General features: G+C 38.9%; 1 protein-coding gene across 1 annotated transcript in view; it reads left to right on the top strand.

Moving 5' to 3' along the window:
• Positions 1 to 15,694, top strand: part of LOC137300101 (polycomb complex protein BMI-1-like) — a 29,773-nt gene extending 14,079 nt beyond the window's left edge. The window contains exons 3-11 of the mRNA XM_067969195.1: positions 2,816 to 2,944; positions 7,040 to 7,136; positions 7,728 to 7,783; positions 7,883 to 7,933; positions 8,631 to 8,739; positions 10,447 to 10,489; positions 12,484 to 12,582; positions 12,673 to 12,753; positions 14,841 to 15,694. Coding sequence (XP_067825296.1) covers positions 2,833 to 2,944; positions 7,040 to 7,136; positions 7,728 to 7,783; positions 7,883 to 7,933; positions 8,631 to 8,739; positions 10,447 to 10,489; positions 12,484 to 12,582; positions 12,673 to 12,753; positions 14,841 to 15,161 — 969 coding nt within the window. The 5' untranslated portion in view covers positions 2,816 to 2,832 and the 3' untranslated portion in view covers positions 15,162 to 15,694. The remainder of the gene's footprint in view (positions 1 to 2,815; positions 2,945 to 7,039; positions 7,137 to 7,727; positions 7,784 to 7,882; positions 7,934 to 8,630; positions 8,740 to 10,446; positions 10,490 to 12,483; positions 12,583 to 12,672; positions 12,754 to 14,840) is intronic.
• Positions 15,695 to 17,956: the final 2,262 nt, after the last annotated feature.

Here is a 17,956-nt window from a genome sequence, read left to right as displayed (position 1 = left end):
TGCCATATTGAATAGATTGGGAATTTTAAAAAAATATTGTCAGAGACGCGGTCTCCATTGGTGTTTATATATGTGTGTGTGTGTGTGTGTGTGTGTTTCATTGACGTGTTCCTTGCAACATGTACCAGATTCCTTTAAAAACGATTCACTGGCACTGCTCCCCGTACTGGTTCAAGACAAAGAGCCTCCCTTGAATCAAGTGAGGATAGAATGTGACACATATTTCACTTGTTCTCAGAAAGCCATAACTCTCAGAGCCTCACTCTTCTCCATCCCTAAACGGTTCCACACTCATATACTGTCTCTGTGTGTGATATATGACTAACACTCTAATTCAACTGTATGCTAGCTTGATGAATATTTATAATCTGCCCCGGCTCGCCGGTAATTTTCAGACTTTTTTCCTCTCCCCCCACCCCCTTTTGACGTTTTGGAATTGCACTTAAAATATGCAAACAAGGCTCTATTCATATAAAGACAATTATATTCTAAAACTATTATATAACACCTAAAAGCTAACATCGCGCCTCTTCCTTCTCTGTCCAGTGGCGACTCCATATCACGACCTTAGTTGCCGTGAACGCTCGATAATTTCTAATTGCAACAGTCCCTTACGACAATCGATGTCAGTCGTTGTACAGAAGGCTACAGAAGGGAGGTGGCGGTGTTTTTCCCAATTTCAAACGTGCCCCTTGCTTGCGCGTTCCATCTGTAGCTTTCGCCCTGGTCATAAAACAGCGCCATAGAGCATTTAGTACATGCGAGAGGAGTCTCCTATTTGTCAGTGGTGATCGCATCATACTGTATGTCACCTGGACCTTGCTACGGTGACCATTGCTAAAGCTTCTACCTGAAGCTGCTGGTGCTTTATATTGAAGTCACTCAGAGTGAACAGCAATCAACGATGGGGGTACTTATTTTTTGGACGGGGAACTCACATGCTAAACGTTACAATGAATGCCATCTTTACTTCCATATGCCTTTTATTTACAATGAGAAGCGCTCAAACTCCCTCGGCAACACGTATATTCTGTTCGTGTTTTAAGGGTTGGTATCGCATGTGCGGGTCCCTACTGCACCGTTCATGTGTCATGTAATCACTCCCTTTCTTTTCTGAGAGATGATTAGAGGACACAATACACTAACAGTCGTGTGTACAGTTGATTACAGAGAAAGGCAAGCTTTGGACTAACATTTTTACTGCATGCACAACTTTTCAAAGTAGACAAGCTTTATGCGACGAAGTGTTTGAGAATCATGTGTAAGTACAGGACTGGATACATAAACTGCTATTTATAGCCACTATTTAAGACAGTTGCTTGGTAACCACGCCATCATCTAAATAAAAGGGTTTTGAGGATTAGGGTTACTTTGTATGGTAAAACATTAGCCTAGAAAAAAGGTATCGCTTATTCGGTGTATGACTTAAAATTGGGAGCTCAGCTACCTCTTGTGAGATCATTTTTCATGTCCTCCGACTTCCAATTGTTCAATTATAGAGAGAGGGAGGCGCAAAAATGAGAATATCACACGTAGAGAAACCAACTGAACTTCGCCATTTCCCAAGTGCTTAAGACAGACAGATGTAATTCAACAAACCTGAATATATGTTTGTGAAATACTCGTGAGATACTTGTGAAATTGTGCAACAGTATTCTTCCCAACCATCAGTGCCAAATGAAGCCTGGAACCTTTTTAAAAGATGCTCCAAATATAATTTTGCTTTTTAAAATTATAACTCTACACAATCAAAATGTTATCCTTACTGCAAAACACGATGAAAAGCACCACACGAAACATCTTGAGGAAAGAATTACTCTGTTCTTCAGATGTAGGGATATTGTAAGTAGGTTCCATGTTCACTATCTCACTAAACAGAATGACCGGAGCAATTCATTCACTCGTTCTCTAGTTTCACCACAATTGTATAGTCTAGAATATTCTTGTGCTTTACTATTTTAGAATGTGATACTGTTCTTCAAAACTGAACCTGTGTATCTGTATCCCCTCCCAGAGAAAGATTGATCCCTGTGTTCGTGCTGCAACAGTGAAAGCTTTAACTTTTAAGAGATAACTTTTTCCATTCTCTTGTTGAACTCAGCGTAGCGGTAAAAAGAAGAGTTGACCAGTGAGGCCCTTCCTCCATTACACTGCCTTTACGCGGTTTTTGTCATTTCTACTTACTTTCACGTTTTCTGATTAAATTAACAATGGGGTGCCGCGCGCCTCATTATCCGAGCTTCCAGCTATTAGCATTTGTAATAACGCATGGCATCCAACTCATTACCGAATGATCTAAAGAGTAGTATTGTCTCCTCGGGTTCCAAAGCCTATGTTGAGATTGCTGCCTGTTATGGCGGTTTTGTGTCCAGTACGTTTCTATAAAGTATAGACGAGTTATTGTGCCATAAAACACAGATTATTTTATAAAGACCAGATCCATTTATAAAGACTTGAAGATAGCATTCCCAGTGCTCCCTTACCTCACCTTATCTTAGGCCTATCCTGCGGCTTCGCTTTCCCACATAGTACAAACCCTGGTTTATTTATGAAATCCATTTGTGTTTAATTGCGTTCCTCCATTTGGATTACTTCTCAGACCTACTTCCCAAATCAACCCACGTACTCCATTCAAAAATGTAGAAATTACCATTGAAGTCAACGTGAAATTGACCAGGAAGATTGTTGCAGAGTGCAATACTTCCAGTTATTTTAAAAAAAATTGAATTCTTTGGAATGTGTTACCAAACTTGTACATAAACTGTAACATCCCTCACCCAATGCAACAATTAACGTTTCTTTCTTACCTTTTCAGAGTCCATTGCTGCTAAAATGCACAGAACAACACGGATCAAAATCACAGAACTGAATCCTCATCTGATGTGTGCTCTGTGCGGGGGATATTTCATAGACGCTACAACTATCATTGAATGTCTACACTCATGTGAGTTTATTTTAATCGTACTGCTTTATGTAAACTCCTAACCCTTAGGCATAAGTCATACCGACGTCTCCAGTTTATTCCGACAGCCTTTCATTAGGCTAAAGGTTAACTGCATTTTAAAGGTTAAGTGAGGCGTTTTTGAAACATGTTTGCAGTAGTTTTACTGGCATGTTTTTTTAGTTATGAATCATAATGGTAATACTCTACTTTTGAAGTCACAGTGTACGATATCAGATAGCTGGTGCCCTTTCTATGCTTCTTTGCATATCTCCTTCACAGAAGAAGTGGTAATGTACCGGGTGTGGCTTGGTTGCAAGGGATGTAACATGACATTATTCGTTTTTATTTACCTTCAACAATAATAGACTCAACGGACGAATATTTTTAGGTTTTCAAATGGTAAAAGGTGCCGAACCCTGAATGACTCAATACCACGTGTAATAATGTTGTAACATGCAGCGCTATGGGGGAAGAGCAGGGGAGTGCAACCGATTGGATGGCTCTTTCAAAGAGTCGGCACGAGCACGATGGGCCGACTGGCCTCCTTCTGTGCTGCATGATTCTGTGCCAGTTCCTGTCACGTGAGGCCGCATCGCTTCACCTGCTTTCCTCATGATGATCAGTAGGTGTCTTTGTTCGTTGCTCAGCATAACCCGCAACACTGCGAATCGCTAACCAGCTGGAACTCAGAGAAGCTTTGTACTCGCCCCATTCACCATATCAGAATATGGTCAGAATGGCTTTCTCGGGTCACAGGTAAAGCCCACTCACTGTAAGAGTGTCACAAATGGAATCAGTTGTTTTACTTCGCCACGGTACCCGTAAAGCTCCTTTACCTTTGACCCTCGGCCATCACTCAAACTTGTTCCAATGTCCACTAATGGCGCGAATACCTTAGATTAAAATATAACGTGCACCTAAGCAGTAGTCAAAGGCTGTAACACAATCTGACGGTTCATGTGACGTCCCTGAACAGCTGGGGCTTTGTTCTGCTTGTTGCTGAGGTCATAGTAATCCCTTCATTATGTTAAAGCCCTTGTAATCCCCCCCCACAACCCCAACAAGGTAACTCGCTGCTTCTCTCTATCTGTCGGTCTCTATCTAGCTAATGTATGAGTTACAGACAAAACATAAGGTAATTACTATAAAGTTGATTCCAATCATGAGTAACTTACTGCAATTTCATTATACCTTTTCAATCACATAAATTCATTTAAAAATATTATTTCAGTCTTACAGTGACAATACCACTGGGAATAGAATTTGCTGTATCCACTTGCATATTTTAAAATATATACTCCAGACAATTGCTATTTTTAAAACATTAATTATCCCATTAATTATTGTGGGGAAATTACATGTTAAATATGTAATAATAATGAAAATGTTTTCTGAATATAAGGTTTTGCACTTGTAACTTCAGTCACTTCTGTAGCAACATGTGATTGATCACTTATTCCTTATTTGCTAGAATCTTCCATATTACTTAAGCCCTGTCTGTAATCAGTCAAGAACATGCTGATTATTATAAATAAGCATCCCAGTAATCGATTGGAAACGATTTATTGATACATTTGAAGTAACTATATCACAGACATACACCATACATAAGAACATGGACTGCAAAGACAGTCCTATCATCACTGACCTCCACTTCTAGTACAGTAAACAACGAGATTGAGAACTAAAATGATCCAATCAAGTTATATAATTGAAAGCAGGAACTTAATCTCAGAATTTAGTTACCATTGAAAACCATTTGATCTTTTGGCTTCTAGTTTAGGCTGTCAGTTGGAGACTTTTGATTGGATTATTATTTTGTATCCGCTCTCATAAATCCATTATTCATCATACAAGCACCTGTGATTACATTAATGCTTCAAAATCATCCTAGACAATAGACCTATTTTATAATCACTGCCAAGCATCTATTATTCTCCATATAATTAATCTGATTTCAGTTATATAACTGGTGTGTAAAAAATTCTAGATATTCATTAATAAACCACCAGTTCCTTGAATTACACTATAATCTTGTAATCAATGGCAAATGTGCAATATTTTCTACACAAAACAGCTGAACACTTTTGTTGAAATTACTGATTTTGAATTGGCTCCCATCTATCCATTATTGCCTCTGTAAAAATCATTTGACCACTTTGCATTAGGTTAAAACCTCACAACCCGAGCCAGGTATCCAATCTTATCTCTGTGTAAACAACTGGAACCCTAAGTTAAATTACAAGTTTGTAATAACTCCCATATGTCCAGTATTGTACATTTAAAAGAACACTTGAACCCCATGATTAGATTGTAGCCCTTTAGACACTCCCAGCTGTGCACCGTTCTCTATACAAACTATCTGAATCCCTCAATCAGATTAATTCATCCTGATACTATCTATGTATTGTCCTATCCATAATCAGGCCCAGTTTATCTATTATTCTCTATATTTGCCCACATAACAACAGTGACAAGGCTTGAAAAAGTAATTCATTGGTTATGAAGCTCGTTGGATGCCATGGGGACATAATAAGGCGCTTTATACATGTAAATTGATGTTCTTTCTTTCTACAATCCTGCATTATGTTATTTCCTTGTGACACTCTTCGACCAAGACTCTTCCACAGTTAGCCATCATTCGCCACAGTACATATTTGTCCAAATCAAATATTTTATATCCTGCAAAATACATCGCATCAAATCCTTTAAATTTTATCCAAAAAAGTGTTCATTTAATGCTGTATAAAAACTATATCTTATGAGGAAGAAAACATACAGATCTGTTCCTTGACTGAACTCTTTTGTCTCCTTCAGCTTGTTCAGAAAGTTGACAGTTTAAAAAAAAATAAAAAAGCGTCTTTTTGGCACAGGCAAAGAATAAGAGAGGTTAAAAATATCAAGCTTTTCAAAGTTTGCCTCTAATTTCCTTAAAAGATTATAAATTGCCTCGTGTATTAAAAACTCCTAAAGCTAACTTACTCACCATTTGTGTTTTGAATCCTGGTACATGAGTTTCTAAATCACAGTTTCTTTCACATCCATGCATTTCTAACATAGTTTGTCCTGGACTTGTTTAATAACCCCATAATATTTTCAAAATTGAATGCACTAACCAATAAATAAATGCGTGATTAGATTCTGAAAGGTCAGTACTTTATGTCAACGTTACATACAAGATAACATAATCTGCAGTGTGTTGCGAAGCAATAATTCATTGAGGGGTTGAGGTGACGCTGTAAACCGTGACAGCAAAGCTGGAAGAGTTTATTAACTTCATCTGAATGCTAGGATGTGTTACTGGCTCTGTATAGACTCCAGAGTATACTACTGTGCGTGGGGTTGTCATGACGGCGGCCGTTCGCCACGCAATCATGTGATTTTACTAGAACTGATGCCGGGATTGATTTTACTTACGGGCATGAGCGAGTATCGTGGTTTCCATGTGTCATATTTCATACTAAATGCAGCTAACCAACTGTACATCTGTTACCTGTCGGCACTCTAAGCAATCGCGGCCTGCGTTTGTATCAGGAATAGGTTCACATAATGGACCCGACAAGCATACAGAGACAATAGGACATTCATGTCGCTGAAAATACTTTGCTCGGTGTGAAAGAACAAAAGTTAAACTAAGGGCCATTTGATTCGACGACGTTCCCTCTCGAAAGCACTTTATTTTTGATTAGGTGAAAATCACAGTCTTAAGGAATATTTTTAAGAGTGAATGTCCCCAATATGAACTGCACATAGACACTTCGAATCTACCAGAGTACTGTATTATATCACTCAAAACGACAAGTCCCTTTGACAGAAAGTCCTAGACAGATGTGCCTGTTTAGATAGAATACTTCAAATTTACCTGTATCGCTCAGATGAAAAACCTAGACTAATATCTGTAAACTCAACAACAGGTCTTTATATCGAACCGACACAAAAATAATATAGAACAGTGAAATGTTGTAAGCCAATCCCTTAAACATGAGCAGAAAGTGATCACATTGAAAGTTATGTTGTATTCTTGCTATTGTCGAGTTTATAAAACTATCTAACAATTCTCTTTGCATTATCTTTTTTTTGTTTACACTCTTGCAGTTTGTAAAACTTGTATCGTTCGCTACTTGGAGACCAACAAGTATTGTCCCATATGTGACGTGCAGGTTCACAAAACTAGACCCCTCCTTAGCATTAGGTGAGTCCTGGTTTTTCCCTGATCTTTTCTGTTCTTGTGTACTTTGTTGTTGGGAATGTCATAGCTCCAGGTGCCTCTTCTTAAAATTATTACCGGGTTGTAAATTGGATGACTACCCTTCCTATTCATAAAAACCATTTCGTAACATGGGCATAACTTTCAGCTAATCGTCTAGAAAACCACTGGTTCTGATTTTAAAATAAGGGCGAGTTTATAAACCTCCCTCCTTTCGTTGAGTGCGACTTCCACTTTTAAGAATTGACATCAAGATGTAAGAGGTCATATTTTGGTGTAGAATCATAAAAAAAACCTCGGCACAAACGGAAACCATTCAGCCCATCGTGTATGTGGCGGTGCTTTCTAACCATGGGCGCCCAAATGTCCCTTCCCCACTCTTCCTCATAACCGTTAATATTTTTCTTCTTCCGGTATTTATTTAATTTCCTCTCAAATCTTGCGATTAACTGGGCTTCATTGGCCTCTTGTGACATGTCATATATCTAAACATATCAGGGGACTTATTCATTATTTGATGTGCCTTGGAGCTCCCGTCAGTGTTATTCCAACCACTTATCCTTTTCTTTGTTCCAGGGCCGATAAAACATTACAAGACATAGTGTATAAATTAGTTCCGGGGCTTTTCAAAGGTAGGTCAGTTTTCATCACACTTTGCCTTCTTATTTAAACAGACCAGTTGTACATATTTTGGATCTGAACGTGTTGTGCTTGTTTTGTTCCTCTTACAGATGAGATGAAGAGGCGGAGAGAATTCTATGCGGCCCATCCCTCAGCAGATGGTAAGTGTTTATTTGGAAATAGGGGATTAAGGTTTCCTGCAAATGTGATACTGTCTTGGGAACGAAACCTTTTCTCTCTCTCTCCTTAGTTCTCCAAACTTCATAGCCAACTTCACTCAAATGGCGGAATCATGAATCAGAAAACATTTACCTATAATTCATAAACGTTAGAGGATTGCCCTATATTTTCATTGCAGTATGGATGTGGTAGCTTGTAAATTAGTTTATGCAGTTACAAAAAGTAACACTTCTATTCAACCTCCCCCAAACAATACATGTTATTTGCTTCCCAGAGTCTGCCGACATAAATTCTACATATTAGCTGTGCCTGCGTTTTGAAATATTCAATGTTATATATTGTTAAAAAAAACATTTATGTAACTAAAAAAAATTGCTTCCCAGAAACCAAGAAGGTCACCGGGGCCTCAAAGGGTTAAATAAACGACCGTGGCTGCAAATCTAAACATGCTGTTTTGTTAAGCAGGAATTACAATGTCAGGGTGACAGAGAATGTATAGTTCTCCTTATTTAATTTCGAGTATCTATACATTTGAGTTTCTCTAAACTCAAATATTAAACTTCCGAAACTTGAGATTAATTAATGAAAATGTTGGGGGTTTTATGTCTGTCGTGTAATTGTAAATTCAAGTATATAATTAAGCACATGTGTTTCTCTCCCCCCACCCCCCCTTCTCAGTCACAAATGGTTCAAACGAAGACCGTGGGGAAGTCACAGAAGAAGAGAAAAGAATTATTACAGACGATGAAATCATCAGTTTGTCTTTAGAGTTTTACGAGGGCAACAAGTAAGTTGAATTGTGCTCCCTGAAGAAAAGATTCCCCTTAATTAGAATATCTTCATATATTATCTTCAGGACTAACAGCCGTATGGATTTTCATAGATTTGCACTGAAATTTATCTAATTGAGTTACTGTAACAGTGACACCATTCTATAAAGTAACCAAGGACCCACAGAACGCTGGATATAATCGCACTTTTAACTATAACACGATTAAAAAGTAAACTACCGATGCTGGACTAGAAACAAAAACTACACGTTAACCTTTTGAGATATTTGATGAAAGATACCCACCCAAACTTTTATTTTCTCTGCCTTGGTCACCAATGTGGTCCATTAGTCTCAGTAAGCTCGGATATTTGGGATTTTTTTTGTTTAGAATGGAAGGAAGGACAGAAGGCTGTGAGCAGGTCTTATGTTCTGTGGTGTTGGCGGGAACCATACCTCGCTTTCAGATACTAATTGACCTGCCGCGCATTTCCAATATTTTTGTATTGTATACAACAGGAACTTCTGTACTTGTACCATCCCGTTCCATCTCACCTTAGGTGTGAAGATTGTACGAGTCCCTTTCACCGTGGGCCATTAGAAAGAAATAACTTGCATTTATATAGCGCCTTTCACGACTGTCCAACGTCCCAAGCGCTTCACACCCAATGAAGTACTTTTGAAGTGTAGTCACTAATGTAATGTAGGGAAAAGCAGGAATTTGGGCACAGCAAGGTCCCACAAACAGAAGTGAGATAATGACCAGATAACTTGTGTTGGCGGTGTTGGTTGAGGGATGAATATTGGCCAGGACATCGGAGAGAACTCCCCTGCTCTCCTTCCTAATAGTGCCATGGGATCTTTTAGGTCCACCCGTGTTAGATGAAAATCATCAATGCATCACTTTCAAACTTAAAATACCAATCTGATAGTTAATGGTCCTCTATTTGCTATTGTAGATCTATTATAAATTTTTAAATAATTATAACGTTATCGTAACATCAATGCAAAATAACTTTTACGCATACTACAACATTATTCTACTACTTTCAGGTGCAGGGAATTATTGAAAGTTAGTTACACCAACTTTGGTGAAACTATCGGAATTGCACGTTCACCGATTTTACTCTCTTTTATTACGGTCACTGCTTTCCTTTTCACATTTATATTTAATTTACACTACAATCCACTTGTTTACCGTGCCGCTTCTAAACCAGTCCAAGGATACTTAGATTTCCGTTGAGTCTTTTTCATTTTATGATTTTCATCCTAAATTATCAGGGAGCTTACTGAAAGCAGGATATGGGAGGTTAAACATGTTGAATAAATGTAACCAGGTTTTTATCCAAATTATTACAATTTTCCATTAATTTTTGCACTGTGTTTTATGAAGAGCTGAACTTTTTGTTTTTATTGAGTGTAAAACACTCCAGTTACTATTTTACTAAGAGACAAAATTACTGTGACTGAACAATTATGTGACTCCGCAAACCACGAGAAAGTTATCAAGCTCTCTGTTCTGTTAGTGAGGAATTATACATCAGGATAACATATAATGATTACTTGGTTTTGTAATTAAAGAAATTACTTGTATTTATCTTGCGCCTTTCACGAGCTCTGGACGTCCGAAAGGGCTTTACAGCTAATGAAGTATCTCTGAAGTGTAGTCACTGTGGTTTTTAAAAAATGGGTTAACCGAAAGTGTTCCAATTTGGTCTGTTCTAGGTCAGAAAAGAAAGAGGTTCCACAGACTGAAGACACAGACAAGGTAATTTCCTCAGCAGTGGCTTTCTGTGGTTTTGTCTAAACTATTTAGGCATTTCCTAAAATCATGTTGCTAATAGAATACTGCCTGGTCTGCTACCGGTGCAACTATAGATAACAGCGAAGCGTCAAACGAGGAATGTAAACAATTTATGTATATTTTTGTTTATTTGAATTTCTTGCTTGGGTTCATCTTTTGAATTACATTTGGCGAAACCTCTCTTTCACGGTTTCAGTTTGTTAATAGTACCAATCGGTCCATTAGAAAGAAACCAGAGTGCTAGCGAAACATGTTAAATATCCATATCCATAAACTCGCTTACGGTTGGCAGAGTCGTGTTTTGCTAACCGAAGAACAGATAAACAATTCCATGGTAGAGGTTTTAATTATTAGATTAGGAAGCCTGGACTGCATGTTTGTTTATTGACATCGATGTGTTTCGTGTCAATTATTTGTACTTGTGTTTAAGAATGTGATTATAAGGAAACTCACCTTATACAGTTAATCAGTAAACGGTGAGGAAAATACATTAGGAAGTTTAGGGTTAGATCTTGAGGGGAGTTTCATTGACCATTTTCGATCGATGATGTATAATTTAAACAGATATAATGAATGCTCATGTAGACGTGAGACAAAGAGGCGCCACCATTGATAGGTTCAAACTTCACCAAAAAAACATACAGTGGATGGTGAGACTTAGATTATGACGATGTCAAGATTCTAGATGCATTTTGCAAGAGTAATATCGAGTTTTTTGAGGGTTATTTTATGGATTGGGGGTCAAGAAATGCTTGGGGTCAGCGCCGCAACTGTTTCTCGAGTACTTTGGTATTAGTGTTCAGCGTTGCTAAACGCTAAATCGATGGTTAGACTCCAGTCCATATTTTTTTTTGTCCCCTTTAACAAAAAGGCCACACCATGTAACGTTTGAACGTAACTCAAATTAAGTCCTCTTGATGACAAATAGGCTCCCTCCTCGTAACTATGCAGCGAAATTCCGGATAGTGCCTCTATAAATAGACGTCACTTGTTCCTTATGAGCAATGCTATTCGGGCACTTTGCAACTAGAGAAGTACAGTTGCCTATCTAGGAAACCATTGCACAGAATTATTAATCCATACAAATCTATGTATCGGACATTTTCCGGCTATATCTGTACTGGGCTCTGGAAAAAGTGTAAATGCCTATAACATTAATCATATCCCAAAGCGACACATCAGCCGCAGAAGTCCATTGTGTTGTAAGAAAGTCAAAATCTCAAAACCCTTTTGCCATCTGAATCTAAACAAAGGCCCGTTTGGTAATTACAAAATACTGTCTTGAGTGCGCGTAATGATTTCAGCAACAGGTCTGGTGTATGCGAGAGCCGGCGAGAGAGAAAGTTTCGAAGATGTGATTCTTGCTCATTTGTTGACCATACATTGGTTCAAATTTGATGTAAAGATCTTGTACAATGTTTTCTTTTTGAAAATGGCGTGAGTATATTTCCCCTCGCATTCACCTGGTTTCCCAACGGAATATAGATTCCAGTGTTGGACCGAACGTGTTTTAGTTAGCGTTCAGTAACTCACAATATAGTCACTGGTGTCTGCAGTGAAGGTGTGATGTTATTAACCTTTGACAGCTGGTGCGGTGAGCTCGCTTGGTTGGACGATGCGCCGCACAATAATGGAGATCTTTATTCATAGACGCCATGTAATCAAAAAATAAAGGTTGCTACTACCTTGGTTACAAATCTAGCAACCTGACCACAATAATGTTCCGTCTTGCTCGGTGTTTTCCTGCTCTGTCACTGTTTATGTAATCTGAAATCCCTAAACATCGTTTCCTTGTGAACTCGAAAACGCCATGGCAAAAATATTATAATAGTTTTTGGTTTGTTTTGACAACCGTCAGACCAGACGGCGCACCTCAGTGGCTGAGGGCATCCTGTCAACCGATTACATCATCTCATCCAGGGTTTCACCTACCACTTGTGTGTGTTTCCCCTCCCCAGGCTAACAGTGTACGGTACCTGCGATGTCCTGCCGCAATGACGGTGATGCATTTGGGAAAATTTCTACGGAATAAAATGGATATCCCCAGCAATTTTCGAGTAAGTTTGTAATTTTAAAAAAAATCAAATCAAATCGAAATATAGTTTCCGTTTCTTATCGTTACAGAAATTTGTCTGCTTTGATCCTAGATTGACGTTATGTACGAAGACGAACCCCTCAAAGATTACTACACACTTATGGATATAGCGTATATTTATACATGGAGACGGGTAATTAACCCTTTTGTTATGGGTATAGGCAATGATACATTGTGATGAAGTTATATTACAAAACGTACTCCCTTGTGTGTATGTATGCTTGTATATGTATGTGCATGCATGTGTTTTATGTGTATTTGTATGCGTGAATATGTGTGGGTGTGTTCATTTGTGTATGTGCATGTTTGTGTGTGCTTGTATATGTGTGGGGTGTGCTCATGTGTGCATGTTTGTGTGTGGTTGTGTTTATAAGTGCATGTTTGCATATGTATGTGTTTATATGTACATGTTTATGTGTGTGTATATGTGTGGATGTGCTCATATGTGCATGTTTGTGTGTGTGCGCGCTGAGCATAGTCAGTTAGGGAACAGCTGGACGTAGTCTAATGCTGCTCATTCACATACTTGCCAAAGAATATTATTGCGATTTCATACATTGGCGAAGCTTGGATGTAATTGTACATTCCCTAAAAATATAATTCCCTTTTAGCTCTTTGTAATGAGTGCTGGGTTCTGTGCAGTCCCAGCGGTGCCTGTTGCAGGCACTGCACTCAGGTAATCCTCTGGTGATCTGAGAGACAGGAAAACAGCCAACCAGGTTTCAGCTGTTCACCCAGGCGTGAACAAGAGGATATTGCAATCCTTGGAGTATGGTCCCTATTGATAGGAAGGTAGTTGTTTTTGTGAACAGAAGATCTGGGCTTCTGGCCAGGTTGAGAACCCAGGTACAGGAACTATAACCTGTACGATTACTCGGGTCAGAATTGGTATCATCATCATATATATTTACATTCTGCTTTCATTTATTTAATCTCTATAAAACGGGTCACCTAGATAGTGAGCACTGTGGTAATTCATGTCAATCTGTTCATTTCACTCGTTGCACTGTATGGGGCCATGATACACCAGATATCTGGTACAGAGCCAATGCCAAGAGTTGCAGGTGCATACTTTACCTGAACTCACCTCTTACACTTTTTAAAAACACTTTCCAAATGCCAAACAGATGCTCTCGAATTTTCCAGATGCTGTCCCTACCAAGCTATATTAAATTTCCAGAACATAAAAATGTTTTGCAGATGTTAAATGCTAATCTTGCATATTTTGAAAAAATAAGGCTCATGGGTTTAGATTGGTTGCTAAACTTGCAATATGCACTGGCCAGCTGTTCTGTCTGTCAATACAAATGTTTAACATTATACTAACCCAGTTTGTAATTTAATTATCAACCTGAGTGCAGTACAATAGGGGTATGCTTTATTTCTCCTTGTATACATAATCGATTGCAGAAATAAATAAAATCATTTTTATCTACACTGGGGTTGGTATAAACAGTTAGATTCAAACCCCAAATCTGATAAATTACAAGGTTTCACCACAAGTTGAAAATAATAAGGTACCCAGATGACTGTAACTACATCTCCTGCAATATTTGAAAATCAAACACACATGTATGTATATGTGAGTGTGTATATATAGGTGTGTATGTGTGTATATATGTGTGTATATATATATGCATGTGTATACACATATACACCAACTTGCACATATATGGTGACCCTTTGCACTATGACCCTTGTCCCTTCACTAAGGTTTCTCAAAAAGCTTCCAAAGCTCGCTAGCTGACATAATAATAATTGAAACCTCGTGTATTATATAAATATTTGCTACTCCTACAATACCTGGGAAATGTGCCACTATTTGGCTACAGAATGCTGTGAAATTAAGGAGTAACGAGGTACACTGGAAGAATATGGGGTGCGGGGGGGGGTGGAGAGAGTTGGTCTTTTTAATAACACAGTAATATTGACATTTTGAGAAACCTAGGTGACGGGCCAAGGACACAACCAAGTTGAAAAGAATAGGAGATAAGACGAGGTAAATGAAGAATCAGTGGTCAGCCTGGTTTTTAAAAGCCTTTAGGTTTGTATGAGGAAAGGATTGAGAGGTAGAACTCCACAGCTTTGAAATTCTGGGAAAGACTGATTTAGAGTAGGAGATAATATTCAAATGTTTATATTATATTTCATTTTATTTCCAGTATTTGATTGAATACAAACCATTTCCACTAATTTCCCTGTTTTCTGTTTCATTTGTAGAATGGCCCTTTGCCCCTGAAATACAAGGTTCAGCCCGCCTGCAAACGGTTAAAACTCAGTCACCCCAGCGAGGACTTCGCTAACACCAGTATAAACTCGGAGAGTGACTCAGTGAGTGACAAAGGCAGCCCAGCCGCCGTCCCGTCCACGTCCTCGTCACTGCCAAGCCCCGGCACGCCGGCACTGTCTCCCAATCCGCAGTATCCAGTTGCAGCTGCCTCCATCGTGAACGGCAACACAAACTGTCACCAGATGCCTCCATCTGTCGGCAGAGGCCGCAAAGTGACTGTTAACGGCTCGTCAGCCCCGGCTTCCTGCTGAAAGTTGGACCAACTAACTGAATGTCAACCAACTAAGGAAAAGAAACTCGCCTGTATATTATACACGGCGCGGCCAAAATCAAACTGGCTTCTGCGCCGTTTATTAAATGTAATATATATATTCTGTTTAGCAATATGTTTATTGTCAGAAACGTTTGTATTCCCTACACAGCTTTGTAAATGTAAACGGACAGAAACACACCTCCAGGTTGGGATCCAGACGACTTTGGGTGTCGCCGTTCATTTCACCTAATTGCAGATGTCGAGTACAGTCGATTCCTCTTAAATGAAGGGACATTGGCCACAGGATTCAATTTGGTCGCCACGTGTGTCCACTGAGAGATCAGGCGGTGACGTTTATCTAAACCCTGTACATTTAAAAATGTTGCCTTAAAATCAGTATCATCAGTTGCAGTTGTTAAAAGGGGGAACATTAATTGTATTGAAACTGGTATTGTGACAAATGATGTCGTTTGACTTTCAAATCTCATTCGGATGGATGGTGTTGTAGCCAATTAAAGTTGACCCGAACAAGGAGAGTCACGTGTTGCGAGGCGGCGATGCTCCTTTGAATGATATGAGGGGGCTATTTTCTCTCTCAGACGTGGCGTTGTGTATTGGGCTGATAAAACAGTAGAAAAGCACGAGGTGAAATATTGTGTATATGTAAGCCATTATATAGAGAGCCCTGTTTATGGAATACGACCTGACCTAAGAAATAGTTCATATTCTAACTCAAGCTTTGCAGGCCTGGGTGTAACATGATCAGTGTACACTTCCAGCGAGTGGAATATGTCATTTATTTTCACAATTATTTTGTTTTAACTTTTATTTGTGGGAAAAGAAGGTAATGTCCGTTGAGCAATAGTTGAGAAGTCACGAGTTTCTGACCTCAAATAACAGAAAAAAAAGCAGGATCTCATGGAAATTCACCTTCAGTCCTGAGCAGAGAAATTCTTCCAGAAAAATGTTGGCCGTCTCGATGCAGCCCTGAAGATAGAAGTTGGGCGGAAACTCTCCAATCCCTGGGTGCACTTTTAACAAACTGCCATTGGAAGTGTCATTCATGGCGGCGTTCCTCATCATCCCTACCTTCTTAATAGACCTCTGGAATCTCTTCAACAGTTATAGTTACAATTACAACGGGGAGATTCAGAGACGGATAAGCTATTTTATATTAATCGTTTTACTTTTTGAGTGAAATACGTACGGGAATACAATTCAGAATAACTGGATTGGAAACAGTTGATACAAAATTTTCAGTTGAAGTGATTAGAATGATAGGAGCAAATACCACGGATGTAGGTAGACAATGGGTTAGGTATTTTTGTTCCTGATTCCATACGCTTGGTCTCTTTTGCTTCTTCATATTGGATGTGTTTTAAAAACATGACAACAATAATTAAATATACACTGCGGAAAAAAAAGTTGGGATAATTCCAAAACAAAAACTGGCGTTGCCTGCTTAACACAAATAGTGATTTTTTTTCCATTTACTCAATTAATTGGAGTCGACTGTACAATCTAGCATTTCAGTGCTTAAATTTTCTTAGTTTGATGTGCGTGTGTGTGATTGAGCGAGAGAGCGAGAGGAACAAATGTGGGAGTGAACGAAACACAGGTACTGGCAATGAAATTAAAACTCAGTCCTTCTAACGACGTGCTACCGACGGAACAGCACACAGGAAATGAGTTAAGAATGGAATATTGTTTCATAAATTTTATTTTATGTTTTGATAAACCTATTAAATCATTCTAGAATTGTATTTACTTTAATTATAAACATCTTCCCATGTTTAAAAATAACCTTTCGATTGTAGAATGGAGAGTGCTGTGACAGCTATTCCTTCAAAATATTGACAATATCCTTTTATTTTCTAAAGCAAACAAAAAAAAACTTATTGAATAAAGTTTTGAAAGGAATGGACACGGGTAACAAGGTATCGCCTCATTTAGTGACTATAAACGGTGGTAAACTGGACGCCGATTGGATTTGAACTTTTCGACATTTTTTTAAATGTTGGAAATGCACAGCTCGCCGGTCAGCGGCTGAAAGGGAAAGATAGATTGGCGGCTTCGGTGGAACAAGCTTCTCCTTCGGCTGCATTTTATTTCGTGCCTTTAGAAGATTTTCGTATTTCAAGCATTCGTGCTTTGCATTTGCCACCTGAACAATGAAATACTGGGTGCATCAGTTCCGAAATTCCAACAGTGACTACACTTCAAAAGTACTTCATTGGCTGTAAAGCGCTTTGAGACGTCCTAAGGTCGTGAAAGGCGCTATATAAATGCAAGTCTTTCTTCTTTCTATCAGTTAGGTTTGAATACAGATTCTTTTTATACGATCAACATTAATAAGACCCGTGCAGCTTATTCCAATGGTTGATGCATATATGGTTAAAAAAAGGGAGGGCGGGGGTCGTCACTTACTGAATTCAATGCTGCTGAAATCCGGACTGACATTTTCGCCAATGTCGCCAAATCCAGAGCACAAAATGCGTCTCTTTCGTACACGAGCGCATACAAATCCAATCCTGAATACTGGGCATGGGGACTGGAGCAGTTTTATTTCGCGAGGTGGCGGGGGTCTGAGCTCTGACAGTGGTGTCCCCTCGGGGGCAGCTACAAGGAGAAGGTTGTACAGTAGATGGAAATAACAGCACCCTGGGGGATGAGGGGGTAGGGGGCGCTTGATAAGGCAGAGAGAGTGAAATGGTATCGATGCATCCAGAGCCCTGTCTGAATAAGAAACCTCCAAATCCATCCGCATTTACGATTTTAATGCTATTTTTAAAA

The sequence above is a fragment of the Heptranchias perlo genome, chromosome 30 (genome assembly GCF_035084215.1).
Source record: "Heptranchias perlo isolate sHepPer1 chromosome 30, sHepPer1.hap1, whole genome shotgun sequence".
Classification (NCBI taxonomy): Eukaryota; Metazoa; Chordata; class Chondrichthyes; order Hexanchiformes; family Hexanchidae; genus Heptranchias; species Heptranchias perlo.
Note: the sequence above shows the minus strand (reverse complement) of the source record. Positions and strands in the feature narration are given on the sequence as shown.